Source organism: Nerophis lumbriciformis, linkage group LG19, assembly GCF_033978685.3.
Source record: "Nerophis lumbriciformis linkage group LG19, RoL_Nlum_v2.1, whole genome shotgun sequence".
Classification (NCBI taxonomy): domain Eukaryota; kingdom Metazoa; phylum Chordata; class Actinopteri; order Syngnathiformes; family Syngnathidae; genus Nerophis; species Nerophis lumbriciformis.
The window spans coordinates 17,888,292-17,905,682 of NC_084566.2; the positions used below are offsets into that span (position 1 = coordinate 17,888,292).

The 17,391-nt window shown below is 39.8% G+C and overlaps 2 protein-coding genes and 2 non-coding genes across 6 annotated transcripts; 2 read left to right on the top strand and 2 right to left on the bottom strand.

The window, feature by feature from the left end:
* Positions 1-362: 362 nt before the first annotated feature.
* On the top strand, positions 363-434 carry trnap-agg (transfer RNA proline (anticodon AGG)). Its single transcript has one exon. It is a non-coding gene; the product is annotated as a tRNA-Pro (tRNA).
* A 229-nt stretch (positions 435-663) lies between these two features.
* trnaw-cca (transfer RNA tryptophan (anticodon CCA)) lies at positions 664-735 on the bottom strand. Its single transcript has one exon. It is a non-coding gene; the product is annotated as a tRNA-Trp (tRNA).
* Positions 736-1,231: 496 nt separating this feature from the next.
* itm2cb (integral membrane protein 2Cb) lies at positions 1,232-14,711 on the bottom strand. 3 transcript variants are annotated; one of them, XM_061979461.2, is made up of 8 exons: positions 14,528-14,711; positions 14,286-14,456; positions 8,879-10,777; positions 5,814-5,951; positions 3,978-4,169; positions 3,776-3,886; positions 2,971-3,121; positions 1,232-2,003 (listed from the first exon to the last, which is right to left on the bottom strand). In XM_061979461.2, exons 3-8 carry the CDS (start codon positions 8,963-8,965, stop codon positions 1,912-1,914), a joined length of 771 nt encoding a protein of 256 aa, XP_061835445.1. In that variant the 5' UTR covers positions 8,966-10,777; positions 14,286-14,456; positions 14,528-14,711; the 3' UTR covers positions 1,232-1,911. The 3 variants fall into 3 exon arrangements, with proteins under 3 accessions (XP_061835445.1, XP_061835444.1, XP_061835443.1); XM_061979460.2 differs by having other exon boundaries at positions 3,978-4,172; positions 8,879-9,136; positions 14,528-14,705; XM_061979459.2 differs by lacking the exons at positions 14,286-14,456; positions 14,528-14,711 and having other exon boundaries at positions 3,978-4,172; positions 8,879-11,346.
* Positions 14,206-16,962, top strand: hes6 (hes family bHLH transcription factor 6). Its single transcript, XM_061979462.2, has 4 exons — positions 14,206-14,481; positions 14,560-14,646; positions 14,764-14,845; positions 16,380-16,962. The coding sequence occupies exons 1-4, from the start codon at positions 14,410-14,412 to the stop codon at positions 16,727-16,729; spliced, it is 591 nt and encodes a 196-aa protein (XP_061835446.1). The 5' UTR covers positions 14,206-14,409; the 3' UTR covers positions 16,730-16,962.
* The last annotated feature ends 429 nt before the right edge of the window (positions 16,963-17,391 follow it).

A 17,391-nucleotide genomic window follows, 5' to 3' on the forward strand; every position in this document is an offset into this window, starting at 1 on the left:
AGCATTACCTCTTATTATCTGTATACCATTTGCAATGTGAAATAAAGGTTAACCATTGCGTTATTGGCATCATGCAGCCGCCTGCAGCTATAGTGTATAACATAATTACTCCTAACGTACACTATGCGACTCTTCACATCGTTCGACGTGTTAAACTATTTTTTGAAAACATTTCTTTGCAAAACTGTCGATTAACACAATTCAGATCGGTACAATCCGAAGGTTAGAAGTCAATTGCCACCCATAACATTGAGCAGTGGTAGAAATTATGTGACTTTTGGCTATTTAACATTCGGATATAGACTGGCCGGTAAGGACATGTTTTTGAAATGTATACACAATATACGTAAAGCCATGCAGCTGGCTCGTTGGTCTAGGGGTATGATTCTCGCTTAGGGTGCGAGAGGTCCCGGGTTCAAATCCCGGACGAGCCCACATTTTTTTTTTGGCCTCTTCTCGCTGTAACAAAGATTGGACAAAATCAACATACATTTTACGGAATACGTTTAGCTTTACTTTAATGGTTCTCAGGCGGGTGAAAAAGGCTGAGTTATGTTATAAATATAACTTAATGAATATAATGCATTAATCATATGGAATACTGATTGTAATTTCCCATATTGGTAAAATAATCAAACGAATTAAAAATGTTTTAAGTCCGGCTGACCCCGACGTGATTTGAACACGCAACCTTCTGATCTGGAGTCAGACGCGCTACCGTTGCGCCACGAGGCCCACTGCCCTTTACGTCTAATATATTTTTCTACCTAACTAAGTAGTCCTGATCATGCGTTATGTTTCATAATCCGAACGATATTGAACAAATCCTGACATAAAATAACCAGACTAGTCTCAAAACCTGGTCAATAAAGCAAAAAAAACCCCACTCACAACCCCAATACAACTACATGAGGGATATGCTACAAGTTTAGGGAACAAAACACAAGTTAAAGACCATCTATGTCCTTAAAGACACTAGTGAGATGCCCGGAATAACCTTGGCTGACTTTTAAAAAAGTAAATTTTTCTTTAGGTCCCTTCACACTTGCTCATAAGTTCATAGTATATTTTCTTATCCATTTACAATCAATCGATCTCAGGTAAATTAGGGCATATTTCATTTGACTTTGGTCGAGTGGCGGAATACATTTCATAATAATAAGGAATAATTAATTATGAACATTTTCTTATCTACAATTTGGTAAAAATGCACAAAAGGCAGTACGGTAGTTTAATTGTTTATTCTTAAAGCAGCAATATTACAAGGATTGACTGTACAGTAGAATACAATACATAAATATATGAGCATGGGATGTTGAAGACAGTAACAAATTATAGGCATAAATCAAAAAGTGTATGTTATAATAACACAATGTGTTGAAGTCAAGTGATTTTGGATATCATCTACAGTGAGTGAGCTTAACTATCAAACATTCCAGGATATTCTCCATATCAAACTGCTGGGCGCACACTTTGGTTACCTCTGATGCTAAAACTCTTTTGCTTACAGTCTAAAGCCATTTCTCTCCAAGGAGTGTGATAGCAAAGAGACAAACTATACACCAGTAAATTATGCTTGCCATAAAACAAATAACTCTTAAAAATGTATGTATATCATATATTGCTTGGTAACAATCAGAAGTCATACTGTACATAATTCATGACTTACGTCTAATCTACATGAGGTATGCGTTTGCCTTTTTATGACATATTCCTAAATAAAATCACAACAAGTCCTGCACGACGGGACAGGCTACACAAATATCTGAACATTTAACATCATAAAAATACAGACTATTAAAATTAAAAACAGAACATGAAAGAAAATAAGTTCAGCAAGTCGTAAAGTGCAGTTAAAAGTGGTATTCAAGAGGTATGGTTGGAAAGTCACTTCCGTGCTGGCTTGTCCGCTTAGAATCTGTTGCAGATCCTCGTTTCCACCACGTAAGGATTCTCGAAGTGGCGAATGCTTTGGCACTTCTTCGTCTCACGCCGCTCCACACCTGCAACGCAAGAGTGGGCACATGAATGACAATACCAGTTTTATTTGAAATTTGACATAAATACTTGATTGCGGTGTAGCTAACATAAACACAAAGATTGTCTCACTTTGTAACAAATCTATGCTTGGCAGAATTGATTTGAGCCCAAATGAACCCTATTAAAAACTAGCGTTGTATTTTGCAGTCTAAATAAAAACATATTTTTATAAACTAATCTTAAACTGAACATTTTTGAAGAAAATACTTTAAAAATCAGTTTAATTGACAAATAACAAAAGCTACAAAATAAAGCTACATTAAAATAAATATCAACTAAATATTCAAGATAGTGGAGTTAGCACCATCTACTGGGGAGCTTAACAAATCACACTTAATTGTTCACAGGCTCAATTTAAACTACTGGTACTTGGATTTTGTTTTTATTCTAAAGCATTGTAAATTTGTTAAATTTCCAAAATACTACAAAAATGTTTGTACATTTCAAATCACAACTTATTACATTTAGCTTTTTGTATTGATTGCCCTATTGTGAGGCATTTAGGTTCACATTTTGATTAGATGAAGTTCCCAAAGATGATGCTTATTCGGGTAGAGTCTGCCAATCCATATTTGTACAAGAGAAGAGGAAGTGGCATGCATCATCACCAAAAGCTGTCACGCCTATCAAAATGTTCGCATGAGCTATCACTCATCGCTCCATCCTCCACACTTGGAGTGAGTGTGTCCACTCCACTACGAGTGACTCACAAGAGTTCCCAGTCTGCGCCCACACACCCAGAATTCAAGCTGTATATAAAACGGCAGAATGACAGGCAGGAAGTCTATATTTGGTCAATATTTGTTTCCCTTCTTCCTCCGCACCAAAAACCTGGATTCCCTGTGACTCAATGGTGCGATTCTTTCCTCCTTGCGGGTACAGACGATGTCGATAACGAGAAGCAAAAAAAAACCCAGAGTGTGCACTCACGTTGATGCTGACTGCGGCGTCGGAGGCGGTACGTGTCTTTGCTGTAACACAGCCTGTGGATGTAAGGGCCCAGCTGCCTCATGTTCCTAACACGGCCCGTCACCACCATCTCCTCCCGGACCAGGTACGTATGAGGGAGATACGCCCCTACCTGTGGAAAAAATAAATAAATACTGTCAGTTTGGTTGGTAAATGACAACAAAATATACCTCTTATTAAAAACAATAAACCTAAATGTACACATTTATCCTTATGTTTTAGCAAGTTTTTTCAAGAATTATAGTGTCCCAGGGGAAAATAATATATTTTATAGAAACATTTGTCCATTTGTTTTACTTATTCATGTAAGAAGTCTTCTATCCAGGCTATTTTGTGAAAGAAAGTCATTATCATTACCAGTGCCATCATCAAGGACAGCACCCACCCTGGCTCTGACCTGTTCCACCTGCTGCCCTCTGGGAAGCGCTACAGGTGCATTAAAACCAAAACAAACAGGCTAAAGAACAGCTTCTTCCCCAGGGCCATAACCATCCTGAACGGACTGCCCCATTGTCCCTCATAACTGCCTTCTCTTCGGTGCAATAACCCATTCCACCAACCACCCTGTTTTTGTTTTTGTTTTTTTCATGTATATATTCATTTCACACCATATTCATTGCACTTCTACATTTTTTATATTTTTATATATTTGCACATTGTTTTTCTAGCATGCACACATCGCACTGTATGGAATGGCCTCAATCTCGTTACCTTGCGTAATGACAATAAAGCTGATTCTGATTCTGATTCTGAGTGAAGCTCTCACCTTGAGATTGACAAGCAGCTCCCATAGGTTCCTTGGGCGCATCACCATGGTTGTATTCAGCTCAGTGATGTAGCAGCTGTCCAGTGCAATGTCATAATAAGCAGTCAGGCCCTGGACACCAAGAAGAAATGCATCTTATTACACATGTGATCAAACACTTTTAAAAGGAGAACGTGTCCAAAGTCAAGTCGGGTGGACTCACCCTTTCAAAATCGTGGATGATGTCAGCCGGGTCGCAGCCTCCAAAGTACGGCACGGGAACGCTGATCTGTTCGTAGTTTTCGTCCAAGTAGATGCCCACGTTCTCCTCCAGCTCCTGTCTTCCCCGGAGTGGTGCGTACACCGTGTCCTCGAAGACCACCCGGCAGTGGAAGAAGTCTCTTCCCGCTGCGAGCTGCTGATGTCGTGAACAACGAAACTCAAGTTAGGACGTCACATTGTTCGTAGCGAGCCAATAGAAAATATGTGACGATAACGAGGCCTACTTATTGTCCTAAAAATTATAGCCGATTTATTATCTTAAATAAGTAAATGAACAAAATGGACTCTCAATCTGTTTGCAAAAATGCACTTTAAAAGATATTTAATATCTTGAAGTGTAGGTTTTTACCCCAAGTTGGAAATCTTTTTTTTCCTATCACTTTCCAACAAATTGGGCATACTTGTTCGTTCGTCTGTGTTGACGGGCCGTGACATTTGGCTTTGCGATCATATTTGTTCTGCAAACTATTGTTACTTTGCGGTGCTTCTCACTATCGACTGGCCGTGCATGTGTTGGAAGATAGTGGTCCCGCCTCCGCTCACAAAGACAAAGATTGTGAATGGACAACAAGAGGACCCACTACGTTCATTCCCTTGTGCTATTGAATAAACACGCTCAGGTACTCAAGAATGATGCACAGAGTGAACCCTCTTGCACCCAGATTTGAAGCGATATAGACAATTAAAACAAACACATGGACAATTTGGGCAATGCCTGCAAAGTTATCAAGTTTATTTTTATTTATCGTTTAATTACTTTACTCACTAATTGTGACAGAACAAAAACATCCTTCTGTGTTGGCCGCTTACTACGATATGGCCGATATTACAATGAGTTGCCTTAAATACTAAAAGACATTCGAGAAGTCTGAATGCCAAGCAACTCGCTTCACAAATACATACAGTACAGGCCAGAAGTTTGGACACACCTTCTCATTCAATGCATTTTCTTTATTTTCATGACTATTTACGTTGTAGATTGTCACTGAATGTTTCAAAACTATGAATGAACACATTTGGAGTTATGTACTTAACAAAAAAAGGTGAAATAACTGAAAACATGTTTTATATTCTAATTTCTTCAAAATAGTCACCCTTTGCTCTGATTACTGATTATATTCTAGTTTCTTCAAAATAGTCACCCTTTGCTCTGATTACTGCTTTGCACACTCTTGGCATTCTCTTGATGAGCTTCAAGCACACCTGTAAAGTGAAAACCATTTTAGGTGACTACCTCTTGAAGCTCATCGAGAGAATGCCAAGAGTGTGCATAGCAGTAATCAGAGCAAACGTTGGCTATTTTGAAGAAACTAGAATATAAAACATGTTTTCAGTTATTTAACTTTTTTTGTTAAGTACATAACTCCACGTGTGTTCATTCATAGTTTTGTTGCCTTCAGTGACAATCTACAATGTAAATAGTCATGAAACTAAAGAAAATGCATTGAAATGAGGTACGTCCAAACTTTTGACCTGTACTGTACATGAGTCGCATGATTGCCAAGGTGAGCACACAATTGTATGATTTACTTGACAGTGGTTAACTGTTTATTGTACTTGTACGACAAATGTAGATCTTCTACATCCATGCGTTAACAGAAAGTGACTATATTTTTGTTTTTTATCATAAAGATTTAAACGTATGTTTAATCAAGGCTTCTTTGTCTTCGACCTTCCACGCATTTGCTCTGTGTGCATTTTAAGTATTTATTTAATGTGCAATATTTTCTAATGGCAAAATACTACATGGAATTGAGTAGGTGTGATGAGAACAAACCTGAGGATAGTAGTAGTCACGGTAGGCATAGATGGAGGCTAGCGTCAATCCTACAATGAGGACCACTACGCCACATATTAGAGAGCACAGTCGTGTTGGGAAGTGCTTCTTGCCCTTGACTGGAAGAGTCTGCTGATCCTGGTAAAGACAAACACAATTCAGTGAGATGATTCTTCATCAACATGGACTCATGTCAAACACTGATATAACCTAACAAGTGAGATGATTCTTCATCAACATGGACTCATGTCAAACACTGATATAACTTAACAAGCCTCATTTGGAAATAGTGAGATCGGAAGTTGCACCTCGCTGCAGCTCAAAGTGTACCGGCTATATTCCAAGACCCGATGAGTCAGGCGAGGAGATCTGATAGACGTAGGACTGAGCGCAATGAGGCACACCAGCAGATGCCCGCCCACAGTCTCACAAGCAATCTGCCGCCTTCACTTTACTACTGTTGCTATGGCGAGCGGAAGGGGAGCTCTGATTGCGTCAGGCTCTGACGGAGGCGCTGGCTGGCACGTGGCCCGTCTCAGGCCTATTCTGAGCAGAGAGGTGCGCTTCCAGCATCTGTACTTGTGAGCTGGCATCCCCCGGTGGGAGTCAGAAATCCCTTTTGGCAGAGGACGACTTATTAATAAACATGCGCACAGAGAGGCTGTGACGCCTGTTAGAAACACCACATGTGTTTACGTCATACAGACGTGTGGTTGATTCATTGTCGGGAGCTTGTGAATGAGCTTTGCCTAAGTAAACATCTTCATATAGATTATTCAACATGTATTACAGTGAAAAGGTGGGTTGTGTCGGGGACAAGCAGTTCTCCTCAAATAGTGGGTCACACGGTGCTATTCTAGAGGCGAATGTGACCCTGAAAATGTTTTATCAGCAACATGCAGTGTCATACTTCAAACCCCACTTTGAAAAGCGATGCACTATAAATGTGCTCATTGTAGTCATTAATCCTGACTTTGTCATTTTGATTAAAAGAAAATAAATCTGCACAATTAATTCCTTTTTGTGTTGTCAGAGTGATTTATATATTGTGCCCCTGAGTAAATGTTGCTGATCAATTTGGATTTATTAGTACTTAAGAGTTTATCTGAAAAGCTAAATGTTAATAAATAAATAATCTGATGGGTGCTGGTTAGCGCCTTGCATGGCAGCTCCCTCCATCAGTGTGTGAATGTGTGTGTGAATGGGTAAATGTGGAAGTAGTGTCAAAGCGCTTTGAGTACCTTGAAGGTAGAAAAGCGCTATACAAGTACAACCCATTTATTTATTTATTTATTAATAAAACAATGTAAATAAAGTTATACTTTTTTGTTGTAAGTTGATCTATATTTCTTTTGTGTTGTCTTTAATGTTAATGAGGATACAATGTTATGCAGAGATATATTGATATAATATGTATAGTTACATTGGAGTGGGTGAGAAGCACTCGTCTAAAATGGGACACAAGCCATTGCATTAGGTACACCTAAACCTCCAAAACTGCCTCTTTGTCTAGTTTTTAAAGACACGGTGTATTGGTGTCGAACTGCACTGTAGTATTTAGTTTATTTGGAATATGCTTCAAATAAGTCACAAACAAAATAATGCTTACTCTTGCACATTTATACATGTCCAAAAAGCAGTAAAACTAATGAAAAAATCTCCGAATCGAGCAGTTACCGATATTCTGTTGGTTACAAATAAGTAAAAAGAAACATGGGTGACAAAAATAAAATATCAGTTATTAGTTTAATAAATAACAACATATATGCAGTATTATCAAAAAAATATCACTTTATTTGCAAAGCTTATTAAACCCAATGTTAAATAGCACAAAAAGGTACTGTTTTGTCTTAGGTTTAGTCTTCTATGGAAAGTTTGTATATTTTTAAAATGTAATTCACAATAGTAGGTGCATATGTAACATCATACTTTTTAATATTTTTTTTACTGTAAAACAATACCAAGTATAACTGTCAATCACAATGTGATCTTTGTATGTATGCACATACATTCAATGCATATCTTATATTAGGATTATGTGAGCATATTTAATGCGTCCAGGCTTGAAACCCGTGACGTCACAGGTTTTCTGCATAAAATTGACTAGTTTGCTTGAATGTAATGTTATATCAGTGGTTCTTAACCTGGGTTCGGTCGAACCCTAGGGGTTCGGCAGAGGTCAAGACACACCCGACTCATCGTGTAAATAAAGACTTCTCCCTATCGGCGTATTACGGATATGACAACAGCAGAAGTCACACTGATTTGCAAGTGTGTACTTTGTTGTGAGTTTATGCACTGTGTTGGTTTTGTTCTTTGAACAAAGTGATGTTCATGCACAGTTAATTTTGTGCACCAGTAATAAAACATGACAACACTTTAGAATGGGGAACATTTTCACCATTCATTAGTTGCTTATTAACATGCAAATTAATAACATATTGGCTCTTAACTAGTCATTATTAAGGACTTATTAATGCCTTATTCGGCATGGCCTTATTATAACACTAACCCTCTAACCCTGGTCCTAACCCTAACCAAATAACTCTAAATTAAGTCTTTGTTAATTAGAATATGTTCCCCTAGTGTCCAAAAAAACTCTAAATTAAGTCTTTGTTACTTAGAATATGTTCCCCATACTAAAGTGTTACCAAAAACATATAACTTTGTCTTGAATTTGAAAAAAAAAAACATTTTATTTTTCACTAAAGGGTTCGGTGAATGCGCATATGAAACTGGTGGGGTTCGGTGCCTCCAACAAGGTTAAGAACCACTGTGTCATATGGACAAACATAATATATAAACACCACCATGCAAAATTATCTCCAAACTTCTGCCTGGTAGTGCATGAGTGTGACGAAGCAGGTAGGGCTGCAAAGGTCAACAAAAGGTGACGTCATGTTAACGGCTGCACTCGTGCACCTGCGCTTCTATTGCCCGAAAACGTCAACAACTGCAATTTATAATAGTTTTCGCCTTCAGCCAATGTCAAAAACTACAATAAAAATCCGCCCAATGTCACGGATAGCAAATGATGTATTTAAATAAAAAGTATGTTAACTCACGTGAGCCTGAGGTATAACGATGTGGTCTTCCTCGTTGTCTTTGTCGGCCTTCGGCGCCGAAACTGCCTGGAAGGTTATCTTCACCATTTTGTTCTCTTTTATTGTTGCGTTTGTCTCCACTCGAAGATGAAGCTCGCTGGCTTCATGTAGCGAATTGAAGAGGTTTTATATCTACTGACAGAGTCTCTGTGACCTCACAAGCACGTCTACTGTGACGAATAAGCACTGCGTGGGTAACACGGAAGAATCGCCCGAACGCTGTCAAAATAAGAGCATTGCGTCAACGCCACGAGGTAAAACATATAGAATACAAACGTTTTTGGGTGTTAATCCTGTTCTCATACGAATATAATGTCATATTTAAATGATTCGAGTACATAAATTAAATTATAGGTCCTATTTGGGCTATTCGTTCCCATTTCATGCCCTTATTCTGAAAGTAAATGCCCTACATGGTAGTTTTCCGTGTTTTAGTACAAATCGTGAAAGGCATCATCCTCCGGAAGTGGAGCTTTGCATCAAAGTCCTTGCAGCTAAATGGAGTTTGTGCCAGATTTCCAACCCTGGCACATTTTTGATAAGCCGTATAATATCATAGCTATGAATGATACCATTTTCCGGTGTTAGTTATTTAAAGCATGTGGAACAATGTAGGCCTACGCGATAGCTGTTTGGATTGTGTATAAATGTGTTACACAATATAAGCCTTACATATTACGAAACCAAGAGAATAAATAAATAAAAAAGTGCATATTGTTGTAGGTGTGGCTAAAAGTTGTTATTACCTTTGGTAATTGTATCCACACTAAAAAGTGGAATAAAATAAGTACTATTAATTGATTATTACGATATTAGCTATAGTATACCTTTCAAATTTGTACACTAATTGTACAAACCTCATAGGAGAATAGCACGTTTTTTGGGAATATTCCCTATAATTCACAATCCTTATATATGACAAGTTGTTTTTGTTTTTTTGTATGCATTATAACTAGGAAAGAAATGCGATCAAAAGTCTGCCTTTAATATTTTTTTTACTTATGATGTTATATTATTTATTTATTCACTGTTCTGTTACAGAGAACAAGGACATGGGATAACATTTTTATGATATGAAAAGGGGCAGGATTAAATAAGCTCTGCTTCTTCCTACTCCTTTTCGGACGTGCTGTAATAAAACAACTGGAAATATGTGATGCATTACATTGTATTGTATGTATGTTCGAAATAAACTGAAACACCTCACGGGTTTATTTACTCCGGCTTCCTTCCACCTCCAAAGACATGCGCCTGGGGATAGGTTGATTGGCAACACTCAATTGGCCCTAGTGTGTGAATATGAGTGTGAATGTTGTCTGTCTATCTGTGTTGGCCCTGTGATGAGGTGGCGACTTGTCCAGGGTGTACACCGCCTTCCGCCCGAATGCAGCTGAGATAGGTTCCAGCACCCCCCGCGACCCCAAAAGGGACAAGCGGTAGAAAATGGATGGATGGATGGATGGATGTATATATGTAATGTAAGAAGGCACATTTATAATAATACTTGTAATATTTACACATATTGAGCATTTTTAGCATACAGCTGCGCATTGATTTCACATGCATCACAATGTTCACTTTTCCTTTCGAAAACATCACTGATTACTACTCACTGCAGACTTCATGAGAGCCAACAGACATAATAAAACATCACTTACTGTACAATGCCTGCTATCACTGGGATCCCGACTGATAGGATGTTCAAAGAGTGGTCAAGACGGCTCAGAAGATCATCGGCCGCCCTCTCCCCTCTCTGACGGACATCTACACCTCCCGCTGCCTCAACAGAGCCAGTGCCATCATCAAGGACAGCACCCACCCTGGCTCTGACCTGTTCCACCTGCTACCCTCTGGGAAGCGCTACAGGTGCATTAAAACCAAAACAAACAGGCTAAAGAACAGCTTCTTCCCCAGGGCCATAACCATCCTGAACGGACTGCCCCATTGTCCCTCATAACTGCCTTCTCTTCGGTGCAATAACCCATTCCACCAACCACCCTGTTTTTGTTTAGTTTTTTCATGTATATATTCATTTCACACCATATTCATTGCACTTCTACATTTTTTATATTTCTATATATTTGCACATTGTTTTTCTAGCATGCACACATCGCACTGTATGGAATGGCCTCAATCTCGTTACCTTGCGTAATGACAATAAAGCTGATTCTGATTCTGAATTGTTCATATATTCCCTTTTAGATGAAGAATGGCTCATAATCCTCGCAAAGTAAAAAGTGGGATGGAACCAAACAGCTTTTCGTGTTCTTCTTGCTCTAAATTGGCTGTCAAAGATGACCAATTTGCCGGATTAGAAGGGAATAAGCGGTAGAAAATGGATGGATGGATGGATGGATTTTCTCATTCTTCTCAGGCAGCACGGTGGAAGGGGGTGAGTGCGTCTGCCTCACAATACGAAGGTCCTGAGTAGTCCTGGGTTCTGGATCATTCTGTGTGGAGTTTGCATGTCCTCCCTGTGATTGTGTGGGTTCCCTCCGGGTACTCCGGCTTCCTCCCACCTCCAAAGACATGCACCTGGGGATAGGTTGATTGGCAACACTAAATTGGCCCTAGTGTGTGAATGTGAGTGTGAATGTTGTCTGTCTATCTGTGTTGGCCCTGCAATGAGATGGTGACTTGTCCAGGGTGTACACCGCCTTCCGCCTGATTGTAGCTGAGATAGGCTCCAGCGCCCCCCGCGACTCCGAAGGGAATAAGCGGTAGAAAATGGATGGATGGATGGATTTTCTCATTCTACTGTGATCAAGGTTAGAGACATTATGATCTACAAAAACTTTCACAAGCACCGAGGTGAGAAAGCAGCTCACCGGCCCATGATGTCAACATAGCCACACAAGCTAGTTAGCTTCCTCTGATCACAGCTCCGCTATAAATAGTTTGTCTGCGTTGGCACTTATAATAACAATATTGCTAATACTCATGGTTAATATTATATAATATTCATTAATTGTAAATTGAGTATTGGTGGCAGTTTTTAGATGGTTAGAGGGCTTTATGGGCGGGATAGAGGACCTCCAATTGACTCCATTGTAAGCAGACTTTTATTTATGTTTATTCACAAGTTAAAATGCATTTTTAAAATACATCTGTCTTCTTAATTCCTAATGATTGTGAACAATAGGCAAAATTATTTTTAAAAAGTGCAGTTCTTCTTTAATGTACCATACCGTATATGGAATAAACAGTATTATTGTGCAAGTATGTACCATAACAATAAATAAAAACGTGCACATTGTTGTAAGTGTGGCAAAATAGTTGTTTAGGGTATCTATACTAAAATATGTACTATCCATTGATTATCACAATATTAGCAATGGTAAACTTTTAAGAACCTTTATATTTTTAGTTAATCGTTAATATTTATTCTTTACATTAATCAAAATACATGAGGGACACACGCATGCAGGCGTAAACACAGCGTTCTTTTTGTGACTCACTGCAGAGAGAAATCGCCCGTGATGACAAATGACAGTTTTTTTTTTACACACATCCACACACACACACACACCCGCACACACACTCACACTCACACACTGGAGGGCCGTACTTGACAAATAGCTTCCAATTCACATTGTTTATTTGTGCAGGGGATTGATGGCTAACAAGCCATCATAACAAGGGATTATCTAACTAATGATGCAACGTGAGAAGTGGCTAGTCTATGGCCTATTTAACAAGGCTCTGTGTTGTATTATATATGTTGCTGTTCTTCGTTTAGTTTAGATTTGGGTTTTGATAGATGGATAAATAAATAAATAAATATATATATATATATATATATATATATATGTATATATATATATATATATATATATACACATATACACACAGTCGCGATCAAAAGTTTACATACACTTTTAAAGAACATAATGTCATGGCTGTCTTGAGTTTCCAATACTTTCTACAACTCTTATTTTTTTGTGATAGAGTGATTGGAGCACATACTTGTTGGTCACAAAAAACATTCAAGAAGTTTGGTTCTTTTATGAATTTATAATGGGTCTACTGAAAATGTGACCAAATCTGCTGGGTCAAACGTATACATACAGCAATGTTAATATTTGGTTGCATGTCCCTTGGCAAGTTTCACTGCAATAAGGTGCTTTTGGTAGCCATCCACAAGCTTCTGGTTGATTTTTTGACCTCTCCTCTTGACAAAATAGGTGCAGTTCAGCTAAATGTGTTGGTTTTCTGACATGGACTTGTTTCTTCAGCATTGTCCACACGTTTAAGTCAGGACTTTGGGAAGGCCATTCTAAAACCTTAATTCTAGCCTGATTTAGCCATTTCTTTACCACTTTTGACGTGTGTTTGGGGTCATTGTCCTGTTGGAACACCCAACTGCACCCAAGACCCAACCTCCGGACTGATGATTTTAGGTTGTCCTGAAGAATTTGGAGGTAATCCTCCTTTTTCATTGTCCCACTTAAAGTACCAGTTCCATCCATCCATACATTTTCTACCGCTTGACCTTTATGGGGTCGCGGGAGTTGCTGGAGCCTATCTCAGCTGCACATGGGCGGAAGGCGGGGTATACCCTGGACAAGTCGCCATCACAGGGCCAACACAGACAGACAACATTCACACTCACATTCATTCACTGTGCAATTTACTAAGAAAAGTTTCAATCAATCAGGGCCAATTTAGTGTTGCCCATCAACCTATCCCCAGGTGCATGTCTTTGGAGGTGGGAGGAAGCCAGAGTACCCTGAAGGAAGCCACACAGTCACGGGGAGAACATGCAAATGCCACACAGACAGATCCCGGGCCCAGGATCAAACCCAGGACTCAACCCGTGTTCCACCGTGCAGCAAAACAGGCCCAGAGCATAATACTACCACCACCATGCTTGACGGTAGGATTGGTGTTCCTGGGATTAAAGGCCTCACCTGTTCTCCTCCAAACATATTGCTGGGTATTGTGGCCAAACAGCAAAATTTTTGTTTCATCTGACCAAAGAACTTTCCTCCAGAAGGTCTTATCTTTGTCCATGTGATGTCATATATATATACATATACAGTATATATATATTTATATATATATATATATATATATATATATATATATATATATATATATATATATATATATATATATATATATGGGCGGTACTTTTTTGTTGCAAACACATAGGGACAGGGCTGTGTTGCCATTTTAACTGACACGATTCTAATAAATGTTTTTCTGAAGGGGGAATAATGTCAAAAAAATTTCCCAACAGGGTGATTTAAGGGTTAAATAATTCGGTTGCAGTTCCTGTGCTCGAAGTTGAGAAGGCCACAATATTAGAGACACTAAACAGGAGCACTCCTCCAATGTTGGTGCTATTCATATGTAAATAACATACCTAGCACAGGCCCCCTGCAGCGCCACTAACAAGCCAGGTCTGCCCAGTGAAGCTTTGGCCATCTGTCCCCATTGACAAGCTCCAACGTCTTTTTTCGGGGGGCTCCGATCTCCTCGCACACAGCATGGCCCCCTCCCGCAAGCACACCACCGGCACGGACCAAAGCGATCACTGCAGTGGGAGAGCCAACAGAAAAGTAAGGGTCAGGCCGCCATTGTTGTTCATTCTCAATAGTTAAGTACTTTAGCGAGTAATCATTGAATTGTGCTTCTAGATGAGGAAACCTCTGGTGGAGAAGAAACGACGAGCTCGCATCAACGAGAGTTTACACGAGCTACGGGTTTTAATGGCGAATACCGAAGTTAGAAACAACACATTTGTTATGATTATTACTATAAATAAGTATTCCTCTTATTAAAGGAGTATGATACGGATGCTAACAGCTAGCTTGCTAATACTTTGTGTTTGTCTGCCGCAGCTGCAGTCCAAAATAGAGAACGCCGAAGTGCTGGAATTGACGGTGAAACGAGTGGAGAGCATCCTACAAAGCCAGGCTCAAGGTAAACTGGGTTTAAATAGTTATTGTGTCGAGTTATGTTGTTGTTTTAATAATGGGGTTTTACTCGAGTAGCCTCGCTTCCGCTTGGCAACAATGTGGGTCGTGCTGCACTCAAGGTCACTGGGAGTGTTCAGAGTCCACAGCTGGTGGCGAGTGAAAGTGGAAGAAACTGACTCTCAAAATCGTAATTATATAGAGCTGAGATGATAGTTTTAGGTCTACGGTTTTTTTTGAAGATAAATTAATGTTGCTTATTGTAGGTTCCAAAAAGGATGTATCCTTTCCCAGCGTTCTCAAATGCAGCATTGACAAGCTCTTAAACCGGTGGTCGGCAACCCGCATGCGGCTCTTTAGTGTCAACCGACCCGAGTGCAGTGGTTCTTTCACCTTGTTGCAGTGGTGGACTGTGCGTTTCCCACCTAAGCCTTCAGTGATCTCCGACGTCAATGATTACCTCTCAAAATACCATGATTGATGTCACCACATGATCATTGCTGGATAAACACTATACAGGAACACATTTACACCGTATTGTGCATTGAATCACATCAACAGCATACAAAACGGGTTATTTTCTGGCGCATTTAAAAAATCAATTCAAACGCATCAGCAACTAAAACATATACCTTAAATTTCTCTGCTTGGCTTATGCAACTTCCGGTCAATAAAGTTTGATACAAAGTACACACTTCTCAAAGATATATTAACTGCCGTGACCACATGATGGCGACAAATACACATGTAACAATGTTAATTAAATGACGAGCATGACACACTTTAACTACGTTGTAACAGAACAGCTACTGTCAACAACTTGCGATCTGATTGGCTATCGCAACTCTCTCTCAACTGTTCTCAAATGAATCCGCTAACGATCCCAGTGAGTATCCAATCACAGGACGCGTAAATGTCACGTTCAACGTGAGGCCATCTAGAAGGCCTTACTGACAACCACCCGTGATCTGATTGGCTATCACAATTGTCTATCAACTGTATGTGCCCGTTCATGGACGCCTGCATTGTTGATTGTGAAGGCGTCTGGCAGATTTGGTACAGCATGGCAACATAAGCTAGCTGAATTCTGATTGGATACAAACTATAACTAAAAACAACACTGGAAGGAGCATAATATGACATGAAGAGAATATGAATACTTTTAGATATTTAGGGAAAGTAAATAAAACATTTTTTTATCTTTAATTATGATCATGATTTCTGGTTATGTTGGGCCAGCAGAGAAGGTCTTGCTGGCCCTGACGGCACACCACTGCCTTGTTAGAGGTACCGAACACCACCAGTTTCACATGCGTATTCACCGAACCCTTCTTTAGTGAAAAATTAATTTAAAAAAATTTCAAATTCAAGACAAAGTTCTATATGGTTTTTTTTTACTGGTGCACAAAATGAACTGTGCATGAACATCACCTTGTTCAAAGAACAAAACCAACACTCACAAGCCGACCCCTGTCTTAAACTTATGAATAGTACTGTGGTTACAGATGCACATTTCTAACAATCTCTTGTTTTCCTTGAAGTGGACGCTGTCAACTGGGAGGCGTGCGAGCGATTCACCGCCGGTTACATCCAGTGCATGCACGACGTGCACACCTTCGTGTCCACCTCCCCGGTCATCGACCCAACCGTCGCCGCCGAGTTGCTCAACCACCTCCTGGAGAGCATGCCCCTGCACGGCCAGGACCGCATCCGGGTCATGCTGGCGGACGCGCCGCTGGTGTCCCCGGCACCATCGTGCACATCCGGCGATGACCTCAACTCTGACCTGGACGACACCGACTCCGAGCAAAGTCAGGTTTCTTCCTCGGAGGAGGCCGAGCTGCACAACGCTGCTTTGAATGACTCTAAAACAGTTTGGAGACCCTGGTAGACTGAAAGAAGTCTTTCCAAAACTATGGCAGTGATCTGTCATTTTGTGTACAATAATCAACATAAGTGTACATATTTACTTGTTGGACATGAGCTGTATAGGAGGTAGAACTACATTGTCAGCTTGGTGTAAATTATTTTTGCTTTTAATGTATTTATCAGATGTTTCTAGTATCCGGCCACTGATTCTTTTCAATAAATAGCTTTTGTGACGGACGACTTTGTTGCAAATTGTGTTTAGAAGAAGCCGCTAAGTGCCCACTTACATGGATATTAGTTCTTTTGCTGGGAAAGTGGATGGCAAGTATGCCTTTAACACAACGTAATACGTTTTGTATTAAATGAGGCATAAAGCTGTTTTAATTAGCAACAAAAAATGTTCATGTTAATTCACAGACGACACTCTTGCTTCGGGGTCCCGGGTGGGAGTACGTCACTCTGCACTCATGCATAAGAAAAGCTTTGCTGACATGAGGAAAGGAGTAAAAAAATGCCTTTTTTTTTACATTTCCTGCAATAATAACACAGTATAAGCAGGCTTTTTGCTCCAAAAGGATGCAAAAATGACCTTTTACTCTTTTTTTTGCAGACTCAGCGGCCTTACAAGGTGCAAACAGCCACCGCAGGAGGTGAGAGGGGGGGCAGCTCCCCAACGTTCACACC

Excerpts from the sequence above, each read along its gene's own strand:
- hes6 (XM_061979462.2), top strand. The coding sequence starts at position 14,410 with ATGGCCCCCTCCCGCAAGCACACCACCGGCACGGACCAAAGCGATCAC. Across the intron at positions 14,482-14,559 it reads GTGGGAGAGCCAACAGAAAA|ATGAGGAAACCTCTGGTGGA; the intron begins GTAAGGGTCAGG and ends TTGTGCTTCTAG. Across the intron at positions 14,647-14,763 it reads TTTTAATGGCGAATACCGAA|CTGCAGTCCAAAATAGAGAA; the intron begins GTTAGAAACAAC and ends TGTCTGCCGCAG.
- itm2cb (XM_061979460.2), bottom strand. The coding sequence starts at position 8,965 with ATGGTGAAGATAACCTTCCAGGCAGTTTCGGCGCCGAAGGCCGACAAA. Across the intron at positions 5,952-8,878 it reads TCGTTATACCTCAGGCTCAC|GATCAGCAGACTCTTCCAGT; the intron begins GTGAGTTAACAT and ends TGTCTTTACCAG. Across the intron at positions 3,122-3,775 it reads AGCTGCTTGTCAATCTCAAG|GTAGGGGCGTATCTCCCTCA; the intron begins GTGAGAGCTTCA and ends TTTTTTCCACAG.